At 41.6% G+C, this 18,831-nt stretch overlaps 1 protein-coding gene across 3 annotated transcripts in view; it reads left to right on the forward strand.

The window, feature by feature from the left end:
* Positions 1 to 18,831, forward strand: part of TGFBR3 (transforming growth factor beta receptor 3) — a 258,572-nt gene that overhangs the window by 180,275 nt on the left and 59,466 nt on the right. For 2 of the 3 annotated variants that reach the window (XM_073571472.1, XM_073571473.1), the window contains exons 8-12: positions 360 to 546; positions 642 to 844; positions 4,511 to 4,660; positions 13,783 to 13,929; positions 15,861 to 16,019. In XM_073571472.1, coding sequence (XP_073427573.1) covers positions 360 to 546; positions 642 to 844; positions 4,511 to 4,660; positions 13,783 to 13,929; positions 15,861 to 16,019 — 846 coding nt within the window. The remainder of the gene's footprint in view (positions 1 to 359; positions 547 to 641; positions 845 to 4,510; positions 4,661 to 13,782; positions 13,930 to 15,860; positions 16,020 to 18,831) is intronic. The other variant, XM_073571474.1, reaches the window with a different exon arrangement.

Raw genomic sequence — 18,831 nt, forward strand, 5'->3', positions numbered from 1 at the left:
CTTCTTTTCTGATTAGTAGACCCGGGGCAACATTATGTGAATCAATGACATCTCACAAGGTCTACTAATCAGGTAGGAGGTGGTATGCTGGGATCTGTTTCGGTTGCCACAGAATACCAACATGGCCGCTGGACCAGAATCTTGTAAATTCTTTTGTTCATCCCTAAGAATCGCACAAATCTTACTCTTAATATCTTATTTACATGATCCCTAAAAATACTTTTGCTAGGTTTGTATCAGTTATATATTTATTGTGATTCTCAATGAAACTTTTATTTTATTAGCAGATTTTGCAGGATCATAATTTCATATATATATATATATTTTTTTTTTTTAAATCTTTGCTTTTTTCTTTGCAGACTCCAGACAGCGTTACCTTTAGTAAAGATTCAGAAAAGAGCCTTTCCACAAGCAAACAAGTGATTCCAAACATTCCCTCAACCCCGGAGCTTTTAATCAAGTGGGCCTCTGACTTAAATTATCCAGCGACATCTTACATTCATGTACCGGTGGCAAACAAGTTTCACATCAAACTTGATGACATAGGTAAAAGTGCAAATACATACCACTGTTTACTATGTTGCTCACAAATTTTGAAAAATGTGATTTTTGAGCTCGTTCTAAGTAATCTCTCGTCTTAGAAATGAATGACCAAGAGAACGCCACTGTTTCGCCTGAATTGGACTTTTTCCGGCTCAGCAATCAAGACTTTATTTTGCGTGGGGGCGAGGGACATAATTTTCCCAAGGAGCCAGAGGAAGCACAGGGAAATATTAATGTGGCCATGACTGTGAAATGTGATGAGAACAAGATGGTGGCATCTATAGAAAAGGACAGTTTAAAGGTACGTTCTAAGCCTGGCATGTTATTTGTATCTAAATACTCTGAAAATGACTGTGGTAGGAGAGAAAATGTTTTGTAACCTCAATGTTATGACCAGTGATATTGTCTGTATGGACTCTCCTACCAGGCAGAGAAGGATCAGGCATGTTGAGTTGCCCAAACCTTTTAATTTTTTTCTAAGATAAATCACCTCTATTAAGGTCTGCCTACACATGGGTCGCCCTCCCAGGGCTGTGGGGTGCTCGGTACCGGGCCGGTCTCTCAGAAGGGAAGGTCACAGCAGCGGTGACCCGGTCCGTGGCCCTGGGCGCCCAAGTAAAAGGGAGATTGAATGGTGGAATGTAGTTGATTAAAAGAATAAACACAAAAATTGAGCTTGGTTTGAGTTGGTACACATGCAGCATATAAATGCATGTTCACATGACCAAAAAGCATACAAAACCTACAAAAGACAAAATGAAAAAAACCCTGCTATAATTAAATAAGTAAAAAGCAAAAGTGCATTTAAATCATACAGAGTTCTTAGTAATACTGTATTTGATCAAACATAGCTTAAAAGCCGTCCCACCATCGGCAAGGTGACTCTGTGGTCGGGGCGGTCCTACACTGTCTAATATTAAAAACCTTATCATGTGTCAAAGTTGACGTCTGTGTGAATAAGGGCAGACAAGGACCGGGTCCCAACCACTGGACACCAGTCAAGGGAAGCCTTTAAATACAATTTCCAGCTCAGGAGAGGGAGGCTACACCCCAGCTTGCACAGAATGCAAAAATACAAAGAAAAAACACAAAAATTGAGCTTGGTTTGAGTTGGTACACATGCAGCATATAAATGCATCTTCACATGGCCAAAAAGCATACAAAACCTAGAAAAGACAAAATGAAAAAACCCTGCTGTAATTAAATAAGTAAAAAGAATAGTTCGTGAGGCCACCTGTGGTGTTCGGCAAGGGAGATGTTAAGCCGACGCTGCATGCAGATCCTCTGGGACTGGTGGTATGGCGCAGCAAAGATGTTATATCTCCCCACAGGTGGAGCTGTAGTCCCAGGGCAGTGTAGATGTAGAGGCAAAGGGAAGGTGTAGGTGAGGCAATGTCGGGCACCAAGATGTAGCAGTGCCGGGTGTGTTGGCGCAGGAATAAGTGGAGGACACCAGGGCATGTAGTTCCAAAGCTTTACTCACAGTCTGTTGTGCAAACAGTTGCCTGCCTCCGTGCCGTGTCCTCCAGGTCAGGGACTCGGTCAACCTCCAGGCCAGATGGAATACTCCTTTCCAACACTCCGTCAACATGTGCCTTTCTGAACGTCTCCTCTTATAGCGCCTTTGAATAAAGTACTCCTAGTACTGAGTTACACTGGAGTTCCTCCTGTCAGATGTTCCTATGAACTCTACTTGTACGGCAGACAGCTGTTGCCTGCTTCGGGGACTCCTTGCTTCCTAGTCCCGGCTCACTATTCAGTTGCTGTTGTGCCCCCAAGTCTTGTGTGGGAAATAAAGTATTGTTAACTTCTACTCCTCCGGTGTCTGCTGCAGGATCATTAGTATCCATACAACCTCGGGGACCGGGCCCCGGCCTTGCGCTTAGAACTTCTAGGAATGGTTCTCCTCTAACCCTCGTCCTCTGTTCTCTTTTACTCCTCACGTTCCGTACTAATCCTTTCTTTCTATGGAGAATCAGGCTTTCAGTCTATGTTGCTCTCTCTTCCTTTCCTGTGCCAGCAGACCCAGATCACTGGGATCTGCTGCAGCACTTCCATCCATCTATCCCTCTCTCTGGGGATCTTCCTCTCTCCAACTCTCTAACCAACTGACTTCTCAATCCTCAACTCTTCCCGCTCTCTGTAAAATCAACTAACTCCACCCACCTCCCAGCACGTTTCGTGTTCCAAGCAGGGAGCCACCAATGGGTGCTTTGCTATACTCCAAGCATGGAGCCGCCGAAGGTGCTTTGCTACACTACTTTGTGGTGTGGGGTGCAGGTGTTGGAGTGTGGTCAGGTGTCTCCACCTTACCTGGATGGTGGGGTACCACACCTCAGGTGTGCCACTGGCACTCAAACTGGAGCATTCAGCTGCATAGAAATACATGCAGCTGAACGCTCCGATCTGAGTGCCGGGTATTGACGTGCGAGACTCGTCCGAGTTTCTCGCAAGTCTGACCCCGGCCTAAGAAAACAAAAAGGATCAGGTATTGAAATTCGGCAAGTCGGATCTTTCTCTCCGACAACACAATTTGTCGGGAGGCCCCCATACACATTATATTATATTGGCAGCTTTGGCAGACTATCCTAATGTATATGGGGTCTTTGCTCCAAGCATGAGTAATGGGGGGGGAGTTAGAGCTTTCTCCCCAATGTAAATGTCAGTGAAGCGAGGGAGATACACCACTGTGCTAGCAACTTATATCCCAGTGCAATAAAGCATCAGGAATGTTGAAATTCATTATTCTGTACTGGGAGGCATCCCATACATATTAGATTGTGTACAAGATCCGCTGACCTTGATTTAGTTTGTATTGTCATCCTAAAATATGCCATTAATGGACTTTTCTTTGTCATTGATACTTTACAGAAGTGCCAGAAATTAATCAAATATCTCAGAACAAGCAAAGAGAACCTGTGACATTGAACATGCAATCTCTTGGTGGCATATTGTTGTGCAGGATGAGCTGAACAGATTGATATTTAGTTTTTTGGGAAAAGATTTGGGAGAATTTGTAATTCATTTATTAAATCTCTGCTTTTCTGGGTTGACAGCCTACCTTTAATAACTGCGTATACTGCCATGACTGTCAATAATTACTAAGACCACCCACTGGACTCCTAAGTTCAGAGTAAGTTAGGATTTAATTGAAAAAAATTTAATTTTTATTGGAGCTGTTCCCATAACACTATAAATGTATTTTCTCAGTTTCTCCTGTTCTATAACCTTCTGCCCACAGATCAGAGTGCATGCTCAATGTGACTGGTCCTGAATAAATCCTACTTTTCTCAAAAGTGTACAAACCCTAGAGTTTAGAGTTTCTAAAACTACATAGGTACTCCTGCACCTAGCTATACTCATTAAAGGAGTATTCTCAAGTTTGGAAATTATCCGTCATCCATGGGATAGGACATAACTTCCTGATTGCTGGAGGTCCGACCTCTAGGATCCCCACTAATCCTGAGAACCGCTACTCTGAAGAGGTCATGTAAATGAATTGATAGTCGATCATATCTACCTCCGCTCCATTCTTTCTTATGGGAGTGTTGGAGATCAGTTGATCGCAACGCTTGGCTGTTTCCGAATAAATGGAGCTGCAGTGCGCATAATCAACCACAGCTCAATTCACATGGAGCTCTCCCGAGCCCCAGTCTCCGTAAAGGGTCCCAGCAGTCAGACCCCAGCAATTGGTAAGTTGTCCTTTTTCCTATGGATAATGGATATCTTTCAAAGTTGAGTACGATACGATGTTTTGTTGACTCTCACTCGGACCGAAAATACGGTCATGTGCATGAGCCCTCAAACTGTACAATTTATGGTTACTATTCTTGGAGTCACCAAAGTCAATATATATAATATTTAAAGCAAAAATATATTAGTATTTCTTATATTTCATGTTTATTACATGTCTTGTTGACTCTTGTAACAATGGCTGTATCCATTTACCTGTTGTATCCTTTTTAAGGCTTATGGACTCTTAGAGACAGAACTTTCTCTACTCGATCCAGTTTGCAGAGCACGAGAAACTGCCACTCATTTTATCTTAGAGTCTTCACTGTCGGAATGTGGGACACAGCACACTATTGATGACGCTAACATTATATACTACAATACTGTAAGTAGTTACATCAGGCGTCAGCTCTCTGCAAGGCAAAGAAAGGGGTAATTAGGCTCTAGCGTGATGAAAGCATTGCTATTGTGCATTACGCTGCCCCTACACCCTGCCGATTATGTCATTTCTATAGACTCGCCTCCAGTGTCCGGGGAAAAATAGATTAGGCAGGTTGGATTTTTCCTGTCCATTTCCATTGTATCCATTGCTCAGCCACACATTGACCTATTTAGTGCTTTGTGCATGTTTTTCTAATTTTCCGGTTTGCTCAGGATGTCCATGCAGGATCAGTAATGACTTATACAGGCATAGTTATATATATATAATTAGATAATTAGACCCACAGCTTTGACTTATGTGCATTGTTTTAAGAAGTCACTTGATGGAGGAGGCACCTGTGTCTCATATTGTAGCTTCCAAGACCATATGGAATATGTATGTGTGTGTATATATATATATATATATATATATATATATATATATATATATATATTTGGACACACCTTCTCATTCAAAGAGTTTCCTTTATTTTCATGACTATGAAAATTGTAGATTCACTCTGAAGGCATCAAAACTATGAATTAACACATGTGGAATTATATAATTAACAAAAAAGTGTGAAACAACTGAAAATACTGTATGTCTTACATTCTAGGTTCTTCAAAGAAGCCACCTTTTGCTTTGCCAGAAAAGAAAACGGATGGCACTCACCGGTTAAAATCTTCTTTATTCAGATACTTTAAAACAACGGCATAGGGAGGATGGGAGCAGGAGTGGAAATGACGACAGCCGTTTCGCGCTGCAGTAGCGCTTCTACTGTCATCATTTCCACTCCTACTCTCATCCTCCCTATGCCGTTGTTTTAAAGTATCTGAATAAAGAAAATTTTAACTGGTGAGTGCCATCCATTTTCCTTTCTGGTATAGCCACTGTGACTAATTGCTTTAGAGTGGCACCCTGGTTTCTGGAGCACTTCTTACTATACGCATACTTGCAGTATCAGTTTACACAACTTTTTGTGTGGTGAATAAGCTTCCTGGCTGTGCGGATTAATTCTTTGTTGGCGACACCTTTTGCTTTGATTACTGCTTTGCACACTCTTGGCATTCTCTTGATGAGCTTCAAGAGGTAGTCACCGGAAATGGTTTTCACTTCACAGGTGTGCCCTGTCAGGTTTAATAAGTGGGATTTCTTGCCTTATAAATGATAAATGAGGTTGGGACCATCAGTTGTGTTGTGCAGAAGTCTGATGGATACACAGCTGATAGTCCTACTGAATAGACTGTTAGAATTTGTATTATGGCAAGAAAAAAGCAGCTAAGAAATACGAGTGGCCATCATTACTTTAAGAAATGAAAGTCAGTCAGTCAAAAAAATTGGGAAAACTTTGAAAGTGTCCCCAAGTGCTGTGGAAAAACCATCAAACGCTAGAAAGAAACTGGCTCACATGAGGACCGCCCCAGGAAAGGAAGACCAAGAGTCATCTCTGCTGCGGAGGATAAGTTCATCCTAGTCACCAGCCTCAGAAATCGCAGGTTAACAGCAGCTCAGATTAGAGCCCAGGTCAATGCCACACAGAGTTCTAGCAGCAGACACATCTCTAAAACAACTCTTAAGAGGAGACTTTGTGCAGCAGGCCTTCATGGTAAAATAGCTGCTAGGAAACCACTGCTAAGGACAGGCAACAAGCAGAAGAGACTTGTTTGGGCAAAAGAACACAAGGAATGAACATTAGACCAGTGGATATCTGTGCTTCGGTCTGATGAGTCCAAATTTGAGATCTTTGGTTCCAACCACCGTGTCTTTGTGCGACGCAGAAAAGGTGAACGGATGGACTCTACATGCCTGGTTCCCACCGTGAAGCATGGAGGAGGAGGTGTGATGGTGTGGGGGTGCTTTGCTGGTGACACTGTTGGGGATTTATTCAAAATTGAAGGCATACTGAACCAGCATGGCTACCACAGCATCTTGCAGCGGCATGCTATTCCATCCGGTTTGCGTTTAGTTGGACCATCATTTATTTTTCGACAGGACAGTGACCCCAAACACACCTCCAGGCTGTGTAAGGGCTATTTGACCAAGAAGGAGAGTGATGGGGTGCTACGCCAGATGACCTGGCCTCCACAGTCACCAGACCTGAACCCAATCGAGATGGTTTGGGGTGAGCTGGACTGCAGAGTGAAGGCAAAAGGGCCAACAAGTGCTAAGCATCTCTGGGAACTCCTTAAAGACTGTTGGAAGACCATTTCCGGTGACTACCTCTTGAAGCTCATCAAGAGAATACCAAGAGTGTGCAAAGCAGTAATCAAAGCAAAAGGTGGCTACTTTGAAGAACCTAGAATATAAGACATATTTTCAGTTGTTTCACACTTTTTTGTTAATTATATAATTCCACATGTGTTAATTCACAGTTTTGATGCCTTCAGAGTGGATCTTCAATTTTCTTTGTCATGAAAATAAAGAAAACTCTTTGAATGAGAAGGTGTGTCCAAACTTTTGGTCTGTACTGTATATATATATATATATATATATATATATATATATATATATATATATATATATATATATATATATATATATATATATAGAGAGAGAGAGAGAGAGAGAGAGAGAGGTAGCGCTGTTATTCAAGTAGAGGATACTCGCTTAGCCGCCACAAAACCAGATCCGGCACAGGTTTTCCATAAACAATCATAGTCCATGCAGTTTATTTTGCATCATGAACCCACAGCAGCAACATAAAGTTCACTTAATCAGCATAGCGTCCATGACAGAGTTCAGCTCTGTAATCCCTGTGGTCACACAGGTTATGCATACACAGGCTCTTCAGCCTCTTGAGATACATAACGGTCCTTCACAATTCTGCCACTCATCCTCTCTCTTGGGACATCCACACAGCGCCCCCTAGCGGACACAGTGGTCACTACATCACTATATATACATATATTATATTATTATTATTTTTTTATTTCTGCAAATCCTTTGATTTTGGTTATCCTACAACTACATTGTGCATGGCTAAAATAAAATGTTATGTAACATTTTCTTCTGTAACTTTGATTTCAAATTCTTAATAGGCTTTATTAGATTAGGAATTACTATTCCAACTTTTAACACATAGGGTACATCCACATGGGTTGGATAGACCTGGATTCTCCATCCAGATTTTCTGGTAAATCTGTTGTCTATTATACAATAGAGACAAGAGCAGCATCAGACAAAAACAAAATATATAACTATTTGACACAAGCCAGCCAAAACCTGATCCACTGGTTCCATGAAGAATCTGAAAAATTGAGCAAGACAGCACTTGAGAATAAAACCTTAATTTATTCCTCTTGCACCGTTTCCGCTGTATTAGCCTTTCTATGTATTTAGTTTATGCGCAATATTTTTTCAGTACATAACAGACATCATCATCACTGTCCCCATTGGGCCTCACAACCTAAATTCCCTATCTGTATGTCTTTGGTGTGTGGGAAGAAACCTGAGAACCCTGAGGAAGCCGATACAAACACGGGGAGAACTTATAAACTCTTTGCAGATGGCCCTTGCTGGGATTTGAACTTAGGACCTCAATGCCGCAAAGCAACTGTGTTAACCACTGAGCCACTGCGCTGCCCAATTTTTTTTTTGCGTGTTACAGTAACACAGCCAGCTGAGAAAATCTGAGTTGACAATTGTGCTGTGAATTTTTACTGCAGAGTATACTCTTTGCAGTGCAAAGGTTAAATCTGCAGCATTTCCAGAGTGAAATCCGGAGCAAAATCCACACCAATTGTGCACATTTTGCCACTGCAGATTATCCACTGTATTTGATCCGTGTGGACATATTCCCAGTCCTTGCTAAATATAAGTGTCATGTCCTTGCTTTCCCTCCTTGGCTTATGTCCTTTTACCCATGGTGCTGATGTGACCATGTCGAGGACTCCCCCCTATTTGTGCCTCTTTGTATGGTGCCTTAGAGACTCTTGTGTTATCCTGAATTGCCTGCACCTCATTTAGCATAAGTGGATATACACATGCACAGTAAATTAGTCAATCTTCTGCTGTTTCTTTTTACCCATCCCGGCTATCGTACAAATAAGACTAGTCTGCCTGTTCAGTGCTCTATAGCAAAAAATGTCTTATAATCTCTACATCTAAGCTGCTATATAAACCAAATCCTTCTTTCAATACAAAAGTTGTGCACACAATAGGGTAACTTCCTCCCAAGGGTGCGATCTGCAGGTAAAAAAAAAAACCCAGCACATGTTCCTTTTTCCATAACTCACAGTCTAGCTGTCATGTGGTCTAGGTTTGTCAGTCAGGCCGGTATGGCATTTATAGATGTAATGTTTCCTATTTTTAAAGGGAGTCTGTCACCCCCTAAACTGATATTAAACAATTTATACATCCATATAGGGGACTCAGTCCTTTAAAAATTATATTTGGGATACGGATTTTACTTATTTTGTTTTATGTGAAAACAGTTTTATTACCTATTGTAGTGCAGCGCTCACTGCACGTGTTGGGGTACACTCACTTGGCTGCGAGATTTAACCCCTTCGCACCAGAGCCTGTTTTTACCTTCGTGACCGGGCCAATTTTTTCAATTCTGACCAGTGTCACTTTATGAGGTCATAACTCTAGAACGCTTCAACGGATCCTGCTGATTTTGACTTTGTTTTCTCGTGACATATTGTACTTCATGGTAGTGTTAAAATTTTTTAGATATGATCTGCGCTTATATGTTAAAAAAATCGAAATTGGGCGAAAATTTAGAAAATGTTGCAATTTTCAAAATTTTAATTTTTTATGCCCTTAAATCAGAGAGTGATATCGCACAAAATAGTTAATAAATAACATTTCCCACATGTCTACTTTACATCTGCACAATTTTGGAAACATAATTTTTTTTTGTTAGGAAGTTATAAGGGTTAAAAGTTGACCAGCGATTTCTCATTTTTACAACAAAATTTACAACACCATTTTTTTTAGGGACCACCTCACATTTGAAGTGAGTTTGGGGGGGTCAATATGACAGAAAATACCCAAGAGTGACACCATTCTAAAAACTGCACCTCTCAATGTACTCAAAACCACATTCAAGAAGTTTATTAACCCTTCAGGTGCTTCACATGAATGAATGGAATGTGGAAGGAAAAAATAAACATTTAACTTTTTTCACAAACATTTTACTTCAGAATCAGAACCATTTTTTTTATTTTCACAAGTGTAAAAAGAATTTTTTCGAACCACAAAATTTTTGGTGCGATTTCTCCCGAATACGCCGATACCCCGTATGTGGGGCTAAACCACTGTTTGAGCACACGGCAGAGCTCAGAAAGGAAGGAGTGCCGTTTGACTTTTTCAATGCAGAATTGGCTGGAATTGAGATCGGACGCCATGTCGCATTTGGAGAGCCCCTGATGTACGTAAACACTGGAAATCCCCCCACAAGTGACCCCATTTTGGAAATTAGACCCCTTAAGGAACTTATCTAGATGTGTCGTGAGCACTTTGAACCTCCAAGTGCTTCACAGAAGTTTGTAACGTAGAGCCATGAAAATAAAAAATCATTTTTTTTCCACAAAAATAATCTTTTAGCCCCCAATTTTTTATTTTCACAAGGGTAACAGGAGAAATTGGACCCCAAAAGTTGTTGTCCAATTTGTCCTGAGTACACTGATACCCCATATGTGGAAGAAAACTATTGTTTGGGCACACGGTGGGGCTCGGAAGGGAAGTAGTGACGTTTTGGAATGCAGACTTTGATGGAATGGTCTGCGGGTGTCATGTCGCGTTTGCAGAGCCCCTGATGTACCTAAAGAGTGGAAACCCCCCACAAGTGACCCCATTTTGGAAACTAGACCCCCCAAGGAACTTATCTAGATGTGTGGTGAGCACTTTGAACCCCCAAGTGTTTCACTAAAGTTTATAATGTAGAGCCGTGAAAATAAAAAATCATTTTTTTTCCACAAACATGATCTTTTAGCCCCCGATTTTTATTTTCACAAGGGTAACAGGAGAAATTGGACCCTAACAGTTGTTGTCCAATTTGTCCTGAGTACGCTGGTACCCCATATGTGGGAGAAAACTACTGTTTGGGCACACGATGGGGCTCGGAAGAGAAGTAGTGACGTTCTGGAATGCAGACTTTGATGGAATGGTCTGCTGGCGTCATGTTGCGTTTACAGAGCCCCTGATCTACCTACACAGTGGAAACCCTCAATTCTAATTCCAACCCTAACCCCAACACACTCCTAACCCTAATCCCAACCCTAACCATAACCCTAACCACAAACCTAGCACCAACACACCCCTAGCCTAACCCTAACCCTAGCTCTAACCCTAGCTCTAACCCTAGCTCTAACCTGCGTACCTGCTTTTTTTCTTTACTTTTTTACTTTTTTTTTTTTCTTTTTGTGACAAGATCGCTGCCCTGCGATCTGACTCATAGTAACGCCACTTCTCCTCTGATCTCACACTGACAGATGATCAGAGGAGAGGCAGCGTTACTGTGTGACAAGATCACTGCCTGGCACAGCTGTGCCAGGCAGCGATCAGCTGTGCCAGGCAGCGATCTAGTCACACAGTAACGCTGCTTCACCTCTGATCATGTGTCAGTGTGAGATCAGAGGAAAAGTCACATTACAATGAGTGAGATCGCCGTGAAACAAGCAGCTTTCCCAGCGAGCTCTCTCATTATCTGCTGTGACTTTGGTTCAGGTCCTGATGGCGTCAATCAGGTCTCGATGACGTCAGGGGTCCCAGCATGCATTGTGCACCGGGATCCCCGCGTTATAAGGCATGTGGGGGTCCCGGGGGGCACAAAACCGCCGACAGTAGATAAACGTCGGAGCTGCACAAAACCCAGCAAGCGCTGACGTTTATCTACAGTTGGCGGTCGGGAAGCGGTTAAGGCACACAGGAACACTTTCCACTTATACAGTCTATGCGGTTTATTGTGCAGTCATAAACCGTATCACGTACAGTCCATTACACAATTTACCATGACATTAAGTTGCGGTCATTAAATACCCTGGTCCACACACCGTCCAGTTCCTGTGGGTGACCGCACAGTTCATTAACTGACCTTTGTCAGCACATGCATTTCCCTACACTCCAGGTTACCTTCCTGGAGCTCCTGCTCCACAGACTGACCACCTGTCAGTCCTGGTTCTTGGGGAAGCTGCCGAACTGGGACCACCGTCCATGTGTCCAGTGCACTACCGACAGTCCAGATCCTCAGACGGAAGATAGCTCCCCCAAACGCAGTGCCTTCACGGCCTCTGCAAACACGGCCTCTCCATGTGCTGTTCAGCACGTTTGTTCCCACTTGGAACCGTCCAACACACAGGCCACTAGGTTCATGGCCTCACCATGTGCTCCAGGAATCCGATCCTACTCCCAGGATCTTGCAACACAGGCCTTCCAGGACCTTACACATGGACCAATCAGGTCCATGCCATCTCCCTCATGTGACCCACCCTGGTCACATTATATAGCTCGTAACCACACCCACAGGTGAGGTATGGATCACATGTGCTGGTCACTTGCTCATGACCTCACTGCAGATCCTCAAACACACAGCCACACACACAGGCTTCATCTTGGGTGTTCAGACACACTCGCTTGGGTTAGTATGTAGGTGACTGGAATCACCCATCTCTCCAAGTCATCTGGAAGCCTCGCAATGTATAGTAAAACCCCTCAGCACTAGATCTGCTGAGCAAAACACCCAGGATTCCATCACAGGGCCACCCACCTCTGTGATACATATAGGCCATTTACCACCATGCCGGTCACTGTTTCCCCATCCTAATAAAGGAAACGCCTGCATTCATGTCCTGGGGAGCCCATACAGTGCCCCCTAGCTGCAGCATGGGTCACTGCAAAACACTGTGCAGATAAGAGGACTTTAATGCACCCTTGGCATGACATAGCACATCAAGCACCATTCTGACTCCTCAATTACTATCCTCTACACTTCCCCTTGTGATGGTTGACAGCGCTCCAAGGACTGCTGCTTGGATTAAATCCTCAACTCTGCTCACACTGACATCAAAGAAGTGTAGAGCTTACACAGTGTCAGTGTGTGTGGGTGCCCTCTGATTCCCTTGTTCTGTATGCAGCAGCCTCTCACTGCACACAGGATTGCACAGCTGTGGCCGGCCACTGCTGTCAGGAGAGGAGATGTGATAGCGCTCCGGCACTGCACGAGCCGAGCACACACAGGGTGAGTGTGCACACTCTCATCATGACTATCAGCCACCCACAGTCGTGTTATCCTGTGTGCCGCAAGCGACCTCTGCAATGAGGACGGGGGATCAGGTGGTTCCCGCACACTCCAACACTGTGGGAGACTTTGGCTAGTGCAATGTCAAAGTGCTCAGGGCTGAGCACTCAATACAGGCAGCACTCGTTGGAGCGCTGTCAATCATCACAAGGGGAGGGGCAAAGGATGGTAATTGACAGAGTGGAACAGTGTAGCGGAACTCCCTCATTTACATATGTAATAAAACTGTTTTCACATAAAGCAAAATAAGTAACATCTGTATCACATTTGATTTTTAGAGGGCCTATGTCACTTATATGAATGTAGAATTTGCTCAATTTCCGTTTTGAGGGTGACAGACTTCTTTTAGGTGTAAGTTTATTATCTGATAATCAAATTATTACAGAAAGAAAGGAATTGCGTGAATAGTAATTTCCTTATACAGGCAAATTTTGGGGATTGTTCTGATGCGACAGAGGCAACTACTGCTGGTATGTCTGATACCTAACTCCCTTTTTCCTAGCGGCTGAGCTATAGGCAGTTTTATTATAGCAGCTCTCAACTAGTCCTTCAAAACCTTGTTGGGGAATTTTTAGGGCAGCAGTGTGTAAATTGGGTAACAAAAAGTCAACATAAAGTTAAGAGAGTAAAAATGAAAAGTCAAACCAATATTATTTAGGAATTGTCGTTCATTTCCATCAGCATAGACTCAGCAATGTGACTGTACATTCTCAGTCTTCGAGATGTTGCAATAAGTGTTTTATCGCAGTTGTTTAGTCAGAAATAATTTTTGGGGGTTTGGTTTTATTTTTTTATTTTTTGTAAAAAGCAGTCACACTGACAGCTTTTCCCTGTGATGTTACAGATTGTTATACCGCTGTCACCACCCACTGAGGGAAGTGGCTGGCCTAGCGATTACGAGGATTTGGAATCTGGAGACAACGGTTTTCCAGGAGACACAGATGAAACTGAAATAGATCTTCTCTACTTGAAGCGCCATGAAATTGTGGTGGTATGTGCCTTTCAGGGAGAGCAGGGGCTCCGGTTAGATCTAAATACATCTGGGAGATTTGTCTCTGGGAGACAAGCTTACGTCATTGTTCATGACATTACATAAGTTACTTTATGTAATGTAACTATCATATTGTTTTTTTTGTTTTGTTTTTTTTTTTTGTTTCTTTTATAAATATGTTAATAGATCTGTGATGATTAAATCCCCTGCTTTAAAATTTTGGCTACTTGGAGCCACCAATAGGGGGCACTAAATGAAGACAGATTTATATTTGAGCTTAGCAGGGATTGTCTAATAGGTCTTCAAAGTGCTGCATGCGGTCAGAATTATAATTCTTTTGAGATAATCAGCATTATATGTAGATTTATTTAATTTATTTATTTTTCACTAAACTATAGCTGTTATTGTTTATAGTTGGAGCAAAACTCCAGTTAACAAGTGCATGAAATGTCCAGGTAGAAAACGTTACATTAAAGAGGTATTCCTACCTGGGATTTTATGATATATCCTTAAAGGGAACGTGTCAGCAGGATTTCACCCTCAAAACAATTTATATGCACATGAAGCTCTTTCAAAGACAAGTCCAGCAAAACCTTTATGTGGACGGTTTATTCCTCCGAAACTAAAAAATCAGCTTTTGAATTATTATGCAAATGAGGATGAAGTGCTTTCAGCAGATGAAAGCTCTTCCCAAACATCTGCCACTACAGCTCTATTCTTTGCCCACTCCTGCCTTCCTCCTGCTTGACTGACCGCCTCTATGCTGTGTGTGTGACTTTAAGCAAAGAAGTAATCAGTAAAGCAGGAGGATGCAGCACTGGGCAGGAAATAGAGCTCGAGTGACAGAGACTTCGGAAGACCTTCTTTGCACCAAAGCACTTCAGCCTCATTTGCATACCCATTCAAACGAGGATTTCTCCGTAACGGAGGAATGGACTGGCCATGTAAAGGCATTGCTGGACTTGTCACTGAAAGAGCTACGTGAGCATATATGTAGATTGGGGAGTGAAATCCTGCTGACAGATTCCCTTTAAGTAACCCACATCTATATCCAAAATAGGGGTTACAGACCCTATATTACTTGGCAATGTAGTCACAGGTGGTCACATCTCAGTTGAAAATAAGCTGGAGAGGTGGCTGCACATTCATTTCTATAAGTATTATGCTGAACAAGTATGTTCGTATGGTATTGTTTTATGCAGAATTGAATCATTGAATGAAGTCATCATCCATGTGCATGCCCGACCACCCCACCATTCTCACCTTGTCAGGATTTAGTGCGGGGTCTCCTGTTCTGCAGAGAGGTGCAGGTCCTAGAGGCGGATTCTGCATCAACCAGACATTTATGGCGTTTCCAGGGCATATTCCATAAATGTCTACAGTGGGAATATATCTTTAAGACTTATATTACGGTAGGGCAATAATTATGGTACTGTTGTCCAGATGATGAATTGGTTGTTTAAATTCTGCCTCCATAACTGCACGTACGAGTTTTCTGGACAGAACACTATATCTATATATAAGAATGCATGGGTTTTGCTTGCGTTTTTCACATTAAAACCAAATAATTTCCTGTGAAAATTTTGATATTGTGAACTTGATCATTCACATGACCCGAGATCTGCTTTAAAGGGTATATAAAACGTGGAAACACTATCACTATATTACACGTCCAGCATAGGCGTGAGAACTTTTATTATTAGTTTGCGTTACATTTCTGTCACTGTTGTGCTGTGTACTACATTCTGATAGACATCTGAGTGTGCAGTTTCCTTAAAAAGGTAATTTCCGAGTCCTGAATGGCTTTCATGATCAATGGATATTATACCAAATAGACCAGATGAGTAAAACGTGACATATTGCACTGGTATTTGCTGTGTGTAATTTTTTTTCTCTACTTTTTTTTTTTTTTTTGCTGTTTCCCTTCATAGTTTAACTGCACCATTCCAAGAGACAACCTGGATCCCTTTGACATTGTATTTGCTCAACCAAATGTGACTTTTAAGATGGAGCTGTACAAGTCTGATTTGTTTCTAAAGTCTGCTCAGAGTCCCTTCACTGTGGCTGAAAATGGACAGGTCTTCGTAGAGGTAAGGGCGACAGAAAATGTTGCAATCTGGTTTAGATGCTCTGTGGATCGATGATCATCTATGGAATCACAGCTAATGGACATCAGTTGTTGGAAATGATTCTTAAACTCATCTTCTGGGTCCTCCAGAGTCAAGCTGGTCACTGGGGTCTTGTTCCTGCTGGCCTCTTCCCCACGTCCCTGGTGATGAGCTTTTCTAGTATGGGGACCTTCCCTTATCAAGTATGAAGCCCTTTAAAACAAAGGAGGTAGCTACAGTACGGTGCAAAAGTTTTATACTGGTGTAAAAAAAAAATTCTGCAGAGTAAGAAGCTTTCAAAAATATAAGTGTATTTTTATCAATTAATAAAACACACTGTCAATGAAGAAAGGAGAAATCTAAATCAAATTAGTATTTGGTGTGACCGTCCTTTGCCTTCATAACAGCACCCATTCTTCTAGATACTTGCACACCATTTTTGAAGGAACTCAGCAGAGACTTTGTTCCAAACATCTTGCTCTTCTTTACACTGACTATAGTTCTTTATGACATTGTTGTTTGTTTTGGGTTATTTTCCTGCTGCAGAAAAATATTGGAGCCAATCAAGACTAGGAGTCCTGGAAATGATGATGTGACCCACACAGAGCTCTGATCTCAACATCATCCAGTCTGTCAGGGATCACAAGGATGTGAACCAGCCAACATCCACAGAAGATATGTGGTCAATTCTCCAACATGTTTGGAACAGTATTTGAGTTCCTTCAAAAATTGTGTACAAGTACCTAGAAGAACTGACGCTGTTTTGAAGGGAAAGGGCGGTCACAACAAATACTGATTTGATTTAGATTTCTATTTTGTTATTCACTTAGCATTTTGTTAATTGATAAAAAATCAACTATTAACACTTTGTTTTTTTAAACATTCTTAATTTGCAGCATTTTTCCACACCTGCCTAAAACTTTTGCACAGTACTGTATGTCCCAGTTCAACAATGAGCGTTCCCAGTGTAGGCTTCATTTAACAGTGTAAGGTTTGAATTATTTTGTCCTTTGCAAATCCCAAATTAAATCATCTGCTTGTGAGATATACGGATTCTGCATCAGTTTTGTTTGGAGAGTAAATGCACTGTGTGAACCCACCACCATATTCCTTTACAACTAACATTAACAAATGTAATCTAAGGGATTGCACACACAAGGTGTATACAGAAAGTGATCAAAAGTCCAAAGAAGTGCAATTAAAAATGTAATTTATTGCACTTACAAAGACAGGAAACAGGTATAAAGGGGAAAGAGGGGAAATGATGTGCAGCTAACCCATAACCGCATGGTATAAACAAATGGGTACCGGGCCATTGGAACCTGTATAACAAGTCTATGTATTATAATAAAATATTTAAATTTATGCCATCAGGTCAATTAAACAATCAATACTCAGTAACATTTCACTTCCTATTGTTATCAAAAAATAAGGTCAGACTGGAGCTAAGCATCATGTGATCAGATACCTATACGTGACCAGATATGAGCACCATGAAGGTGAAAGTTATACCTGATGGACAGCCAGCACAGGGTTCCTTAGGTCCAGACACCCACCCCGACGCACGTTTCAGAGGGTCAGTCCTTCATCAGGGGTTCACTTTCACCTTCACAGTGCTTGTATCTGGTCACATATAGGTATCTGATCACATGATGCTTAGCTCCAGTCCAGTTTTTCCTTATTTTTTGATTACAATAGGAAGTGAAATGTTACTGAGTATTGATGTATTGATTGTTTAATTGGCCTGATGGCATAAATTGAAATATTTTATTATAATACATAGACTTGTTATACAGGTTCCAATGGCCCAGTACCCCTTTGTTTATACCCATGTGGTTATGGGTTAGCTGCACATCATTGCCCCTCTTTCCCCTTTATACTTGTATACCTGTCTTTGTAAGTGCAATAAATTACTTTTTTAATTGGACTTCTTTGGACTTTTGGTCGTCTTTTGGAGCTTTGCTCACAGTTGCTGTTTATTTGCGATTAGTCCATATTTTCCTGTACTATGTCAGCTGATAATTTATGAATTTTGTCATCTTTTGAATATTATGATCTCAAATGCAGATATTGGTCGTCAGCATCCTAATGTAAGGTGTACACGGAGTGGATTTTTAGGGGACAAGTTTACAAAGCCTCACATGCATACAGAGAAAACCTGCAGGAGAAATTGACCAACGCTGTAGATTTTGAACATGACCGTTTATGCTGCTGATTTTCACATCAAATTTCACCCTTTACAATATGGAAATTCTCAAGTGGATAAATCACATGTGGTTGTACCCCAAAGTGGGATGTATGTTTTTTGGAGTCTATTTTTTCTTTTCCAGAGCAACATATACAGCCTTTTGGTGTGTGGTGACGGGCTGTAGGGGAGATATAAGGAATTTTATTTCCATGTGGCTCTGTTGCTGGATCAGCAAAGTTCCACCACCAAAGCCTTGCCTATACATAATACATTTCATTAGAAGGGATCTAACTATCTATAATTTTGGATGAATGTTTACTTAAGATATTATAATTTGGTCACTTTTTTACATTTGGGTTTCACTCCTTACTCCTTAAGTACACATAATAAGACATTGCAGATATTTGTACCATCACTAATGGTGCCAGAAAACATGTGCGCCTTTACAGATTCCTGACATACCTCACTGATAACCTTCTGTTACCGCTCTCCTACATTCATCGTGGGCCTGCATTGTCCATTCTTGAACTATTTCACAGTCAATTTACCGTTCCTACAAGAGATTTCTGAGAAGTCCTGCAAGTCATATTAAGACAATTTCACATT

The sequence above is a fragment of the Dendrobates tinctorius genome, unplaced genomic scaffold, assembly GCF_039654945.1.
Source record: "Dendrobates tinctorius isolate UK_male_01 unplaced genomic scaffold, ASM3965494v1 ptg000029l, whole genome shotgun sequence".
In the NCBI taxonomy this organism is placed as follows: Eukaryota; Metazoa; Chordata; class Amphibia; order Anura; family Dendrobatidae; genus Dendrobates; species Dendrobates tinctorius.